Raw genomic sequence first — 6308 nt, 5'->3', positions numbered from 1 at the left:
CACTCCCTTGACCCCGTAGGCTCCGCTTGCAGCTGGATACTCTCCCATTCAGCCTTCCAGCGCCAATAGTCCCTTCTGTCCCCGGAGAACTTAGGCAAACTTATGGGTGTGAGCTTTATTTTAGGTCGGGCCCATTGAGAGCTGTTATCCCCACCGGCGTACACACCAGAGCCACTATATGGCATGCTACTACCTTGTCCCATGCTGAGATCGACGGGTGGAGCGGCCCGAACACTCAGTAGTTGTGGTGTGCTGGCAAGGTTTGGAGGTAGGGCGAAACTGACACCAAGTCCACTATCGGACTGTCGTGACTGTAGGGTGGGCTGTAATGTCTGTTGGGGAGTGCTGTGTGTGGCAACTGCTACATACCTGCTCTGAGGTCGGCTAGTGACAGTAGCACCTTGAGCAGCGCAGGTAGTGATATTTGCTCCATCAGTGGACATGAATGAAGGAGAGCTCGTAACATATACAGTTCCCTGCCCATCAACGGGCGGATTGACAACAGCAGGCTGGGAGTTAACAGGTAGAGTAGCAATAGGAAGGGTTACTGGTTGGGTAAAAGTGATGTCATCTGCAGCTGTGAGGCTGTCGCTAACTGTTGCGACAGGCCCGCCGACCGCGTCATCACCCCCCACATCTTTATCCTCTTCCTCCTCACTTCTGTCACTGTCGCCATCGTCATTTTGTTCTGTACTGTTCCTCATCATAACCTCGTTTTCACGTCGGCATGTCCAATCATCCATCAGTTGCTCCTTGTCCTCTCTCAATGATAAATGGAGCGTCCACTTGTCCTTTCCATGCGGCCGATAGTCTCTCCATGTGTACAAAGCCTCTCTGAGTTCATGGAGTTTCCTATCCAGTTTACCACGTTCGACCCCTTGCTGCGTCCATGGCACCACTTTACCTTTCCCGAGCGCCTCAGCCTGATCAAAAGCACACTTGAACTGTGTTACAAGAGTGTCTATGTCCGGCGCTGCATACTTGGACCACAGTATTTCCATGATCTTGCTCTCAGTTTCAAGGAACCTTTGCTCACTGGCATCCCTCCTCGCCAGGGCATCCCGCGACTCACTGTCGTCACCTGTAGGGTCTATCTGGCTCTGTGCGTCGATATATTCATTACTGACATCGAGGAGTTTTTCATAATCATCCTTCAATCTCGCTAACTCTTCTGACAACTCAACTTCACGTAAACGGCCAGCACTAACATCAAGGCGGTTTATTCGTGTTGTAAAGTTTCGTTGCGCATTTGAGCGCCTCCGCTTTAAGCTCTCTAGATCTGGCTTCTCATCTGTCATTTTGTCTTCTTTAGGTGAACAGAATCACTAGAATCACCTTTTAGCAAAAGATTCGTTCAAAAGATCCGTTCGAAAGGTTCGTTCGAAACAAATGACTCGTCCGCGAACGACACAGACGTCTTTTGCCGGCTGCTATGGCTGGTAGCGGCGTTGTTTACAAAGTCACTTTATTAGCTCTGCAGCTTTTATTATCCACACAGCCCTACTCACGGTTGTGGAAGTTATTCAACGGCCCCGTTAGCTCTTGGCTTCGGCTCCTCCGTTGTAGTGGCGTTATTGACGGCCGCTTCCTTCCCAGGCTCCGGGTCTCCGGTCCCGGCGCCAGTCGTCAACGATGGCTATCCTCCGCTCGGGGTCCGTGTACTCTCTGGCACGGCTCCGACGGCGGTTTACAACTGTCCAGACTTTTACTGAAACTACTGCTTATAGCCTTCAATTAAAAACTCCCCTCTGAAGGGTTCCAAGGAACAGGTACAGGCGGATAACACTCAAGTCACTTTTATCGATTTTTATTGCGCACACCATACACAATTAAGCACCCACCACACACTAGTAGCTAACTGCTACAACTACGCTAGCCTGTCAGCCCTTTGGGGGAATAATTAGTGACCTTAAATGGTAGTTAGTTAGCGACGTTAGTTTAGTTGTAAAAACCTGCAACGAAAACTAAACACAAAAACCCAGAAATAACCCAATGACCCTTATACCAATCATTCCATGGGATATTAATGCTTGATTTGAATTACTAGCAATGCTAGTTTTAGCCACTTCACCGGCAAGGCGTACCAGTCTCTGACCATAAAAAATTTAAATGAATGAAACTTAAAGTGGAGCCACCTGCGCACTGTGAACTAATTAAGTGCATACACAGACACACAGTCCTGGAGACCAGGAATGATAATAAACAAACCCTGTACCTGGTATGATTATAAAATATGTGAAATATAACATAAAATATGCCTGCATTTGGAACAAGGTGTAAATGTCACACTTATTTTCCCAAATACCCCAGGACAATAAATCATAACACCTAATCACCTTTTAATACAATATAAATAAGCAATATTTACATCTGCTGGAAAGTTCTACACTAACACATTAATTAGCAATAAATACAAAGCTCAGTTAAGGGCTGAAACCTGCTAACTACTGGGCTGCGAAATGGTGCTTAAAGGATTGCCAAAAATATTACAATAACGGGGACATGAATGTGCGTACCAAATTTAATGGTGAACCAGCCAAATGTTATTGAGACATTTCATAAAAATCCACCTCACTGTGGCACCAGAGAAGGAGTTGGGGGTTCTCCAAAGTCAGTGGAATAACCATAACTGTTCATAAACCACAAATGTCTGAACAAAATTTCATGGCACTCTGTGTTATAGTTATTCAGTCTGAAACAAAGTGGACAGTGCCATCCCTTGAGCCCCTCTGCTAACATGGGTAAACTCTCTCTCTCTCTCTCTCTCTCTCTCTCTCTCTCTTTCTCTTTCTGTGTTCCTCTTTGTTTATCTGTGTGGGGAGACAAGAAGACTTACATCCTCTGTCCTCAGACCAGACAAACTGCCTCCACAGCCTCCTGTGTGTGTGTGTGTGTGTGTTGTTGATTGATGTTGATGCACTTGAGAGAGGCTGATCTACTCTTGATAGGATGCCATAAAACTGTATGGCTGCTGCCCACACACAGTAAACAAAGTAAACTGAACTAAAATTGTGCGTTGTGTGCTTGTGTAGGTTCAGAGGTTTGGCACCCGATGTGTAAAGAAGCAGCAAGGCTGGAGAGAAAACTGAGGGTGAGCGATACTCAAAATATCCACAACTCCCTGCCCTCCCTCTCTATTTCTGTTGACGTCCTCTCTGTGTTTCTCTTTGTCTCTGTGTGTCTGAAAATTTCTCATTCTTGGTTTACAAGCTACATTGTTCTAAAACAAAGTTGCCCTCCAGATAAATGTAGCATTGTTTTAAAACCAACCTCCCTCTCTACTACTTTTTAATCTTGCCCTTAACTAAGAAAATACTGTTAAATATAAGATATAGTGCTTTGGACACATTTTCTTCGTATTTTACAGCATTACATGTAATTTATGAAAGGAAGGGAACATCTTTTTTATCTTTATTTGGTGGAACTTATCCAAAGAGCCCTTGAAAATGTCCCTTTTTTTCTTTTTTTATGTCTGAAACAGCATTTTATTTGAAATATTTATAAAGACTGCACTTTGGTAGTCTGGCTGCCTGCCAGAGCAAAGAGTTACAGTACCATAAAAGTGCAAATAACACAATACATGTTCTTTACATCTTTCTACATAAAACATTCTGCTAATTAAGAACAAGAAAAATTGCATTTCTCTTCTTTTATAGTCAAATGTTTGCACTGCTCATCTCACCTAAGTTAACATAATGTAAAAACCGCAAATTCAAGGTCTTAGCCAGTGTGTTTATGACTGGCTTTCTGTCATTGGTTATCTTATCTCCTTGTTATTGTCAACTTCCTTTTGAAAATTACTACCCCAATGACACTTGATTAGAATGTAATAGTTTCAGTTATACATTGTAGTTACACTGTAAATGTTTAGAAAACTCAAATAAATAAGGGAACCAGCCGCAATTAAACTTGTGTCAACTCAGTTTAAGAAGTTCTAGTGTTCAAATGACTATACATTACTTATTCTGTCAACTGGTCGTTTTCTGTGTAGATAACTTCAGTGCTTTATAGACAAACTTAAATTAAGTTGAGCTCTTATTTTGGTCTTATCAGCTGAGACGTACCTCTGAGACGGCGTCCCTTTCCTCTCCAGGCTCCTCTCCTCTCCTCGGCTCCCCCCACCGGCTCATCTGTGTAAGTATCACCATGGTTACACCAACAATGGTGTGGTTACACCCTCAGCTGTCACTGTCACAGGCTTCAATCAAAATATAATCGACAGCGACAGAAGCACAAAGAGTCCCTGAAAGCTCATTCTGTCGACCCTATCTGTCTTTGAGCAGACTTTTCTTGTCTGTTTGTCTCAACACTTGTCTGTCCCCCTGCTACTGGCCTGTCTGCAGCACAATTAAGCCTTAGTTATGGTTCTACAGTCAATTTAAGAACCTCTTTTATTTTCTATGGGAGACTGGTCTTACACTCTATTAAAATTGTCATTAAACAAGCCTTCAAGTATTTTAATTGAACCAACTCATCTGTCAGTCAGTCAGTCATATTCTTTCTTTGTCTGTGTTCATATGATACAGTTTGTTTAAACTTATTTGCTGAGCTTTTTTGCCTTATTTCTGGAAAGACTGCCTGTTATTATGCATGAACAAATTCTACTGTCGCTCAGCTGAGGCTACCGTACACTTTCCTGGCTTTGCTCACAATCACAGATTTCTGCATTTTTATCGGTTGTAGAATCTCCTGCTAGCTAGCACCGGCTTGTTTTAAACCAGGTAGCTAGCAAGTGTTTCATGGCGGAGACTTGTTGCCGGGACAAATCCTGCAACCTCTTTATGCGGATGTTACAGTTCTTTATTCCTTCGCCGATACTGCACAGTCTGCACCACAGATACTACAAAAAGCCTAATTTGGTGGGACGGGATTACCAAGGAAATTGAAATTAGTCCTGAATGCAAACAAGACTAACTATATATTCTATATTCTCTACAATAATTTGCATATTACCGCACTGACACAATCTGGACAATCTATTGAGAGGATCTCAGAGTATAAATATTTATATCTCTTCTTATCTGGCTAGATCAAAAAGTTTTATCTAAATTTCATATTATCACACTGTTGCCTGCTTATTTGTTTTCTTGCTAATTGTTTATTGTTGTACGTTCTGCAATTGTACTGCTATTTATGTCAGATGTCCTATTTTTGCCTCTGTTTCCATTCTGCCTCTCTCTCTGTCAACCCGCCTCTCTCTTTCTCACAGTCTAAAACTGACGGTGATGTTTTGGACTATAAACAGCTGGCGGCTCTGCCCAGGGTCAAAGCCATATATGACATCCAGCAGCCTGACATCATCCCTTATCAGGCCGACCATGCACACACACACCTCTCAGATGACACTCTGGAGCGATATAGCTGTGGACAGGTACACACACACACACACACACACACACATATATATGAATTAGGTGATTCTGGGGCACCTGGAGAGCTCACCTCATAGAGCTGGTGCCCCATGTACCAAGGCTGAGTTCTTTCTGCAGCGGCTGAGGGTTCGAATTCGACCTGTGGCCCTTTGCTGCATGTCACCCCCTCTCTCACCCTGAGAATAAATGAGAATAAATAATTTGTTTTGTTGGCTAGCAATAACAAATATTTATTTTTCTCTCTCTCATTCAGTCACTGGGGTCCTTATCACCGTACTCTCATGTAAGTACTCCACCCAAGAATCTTACTCCAGATATTTTACTCCAAAGTCATAGCTTTACTTTATATGTGATAGTTACTGTTTGCAAGGAGCAGGGAAGAACAGTGTCTTTGAAGTGGGAAACACTTGCAGTCTGTTCCACGTAAAGCACTGTCTTCATGAAGAGATAAATAACATACAAACAGAAAATATTAACAGATAAAGTGCACAGGCACAACAGATAAAACAAGACATTTCCTATACTAAAAGTAAACATACAATGCAATTTCGCAACAGATAAGACATTTACTAATGCTAAGAGATAGACAATAAAATATAAAAAAGTTTAACAGCAGTTATGTACAAAATGGCCAATAATAATTCTTGTGGGCCCCAGCCAAAAAAATAAGCAAAAAGTTGCAAAGAAAAAAAGCATTTTTTTTCAGTTTAAAAGGCCAAAGTAAATAAATAAAATTAAGCGCCCAAATTTCAAATCCTTGTAAAATGGTTTATGAGTTTTGAAAAAAAAATAGTAATAGTTAAAAATAATTGGAAATTTTTAATAATTATAAATTGAAAGGGTTTTTTAAAAAACCAATCTTCTTCATCTTATTCCAAAAAAAGCAAAAAAAAATAGAACATACTTTTTACCAAAAGTTGAAAATCCCTCCTCCTT

The 6308-nt window shown here is 41.8% G+C and overlaps 2 protein-coding genes across 2 annotated transcripts in view; one reads left to right on the top strand and one right to left on the bottom strand.

Moving 5' to 3' along the window:
* The window catches only part of LOC118331210, a gene marked incomplete at its 3' end in the record, with an annotated part of 5697 nt that extends 4010 nt beyond the window's left edge, over positions 1-1687 (bottom strand). The window contains 1 exon segment of the mRNA XM_035666006.1: positions 1-1687. Within this exon segment, the coding sequence (XP_035521899.1) occupies positions 1-1298 (1298 nt within the window).
* Positions 1688-2737: 1050 nt separating this feature from the next.
* Positions 2738-6308, top strand: part of LOC118331759 (actin-binding LIM protein 3-like) — a 19301-nt gene continuing 15730 nt past the window's right edge. The window contains exons 1-5 of the mRNA XM_035666830.1: positions 2738-2741; positions 3033-3091; positions 4054-4134; positions 5210-5371; positions 5626-5655. Coding sequence (XP_035522723.1) covers positions 2738-2741; positions 3033-3091; positions 4054-4134; positions 5210-5371; positions 5626-5655 — 336 coding nt within the window. The remainder of the gene's footprint in view (positions 2742-3032; positions 3092-4053; positions 4135-5209; positions 5372-5625; positions 5656-6308) is intronic.

Source organism: Morone saxatilis, unplaced genomic scaffold, assembly GCF_004916995.1.
Source record: "Morone saxatilis isolate NCDOM2014 unplaced genomic scaffold, NCSU_SB_2.0 Contig20, whole genome shotgun sequence".
Taxonomy (NCBI): domain Eukaryota; kingdom Metazoa; phylum Chordata; class Actinopteri; family Moronidae; genus Morone; species Morone saxatilis.
The sequence above is the reverse complement of the archived record's forward strand: the minus strand, read 5'-3'. Positions and strand labels throughout refer to the sequence as shown.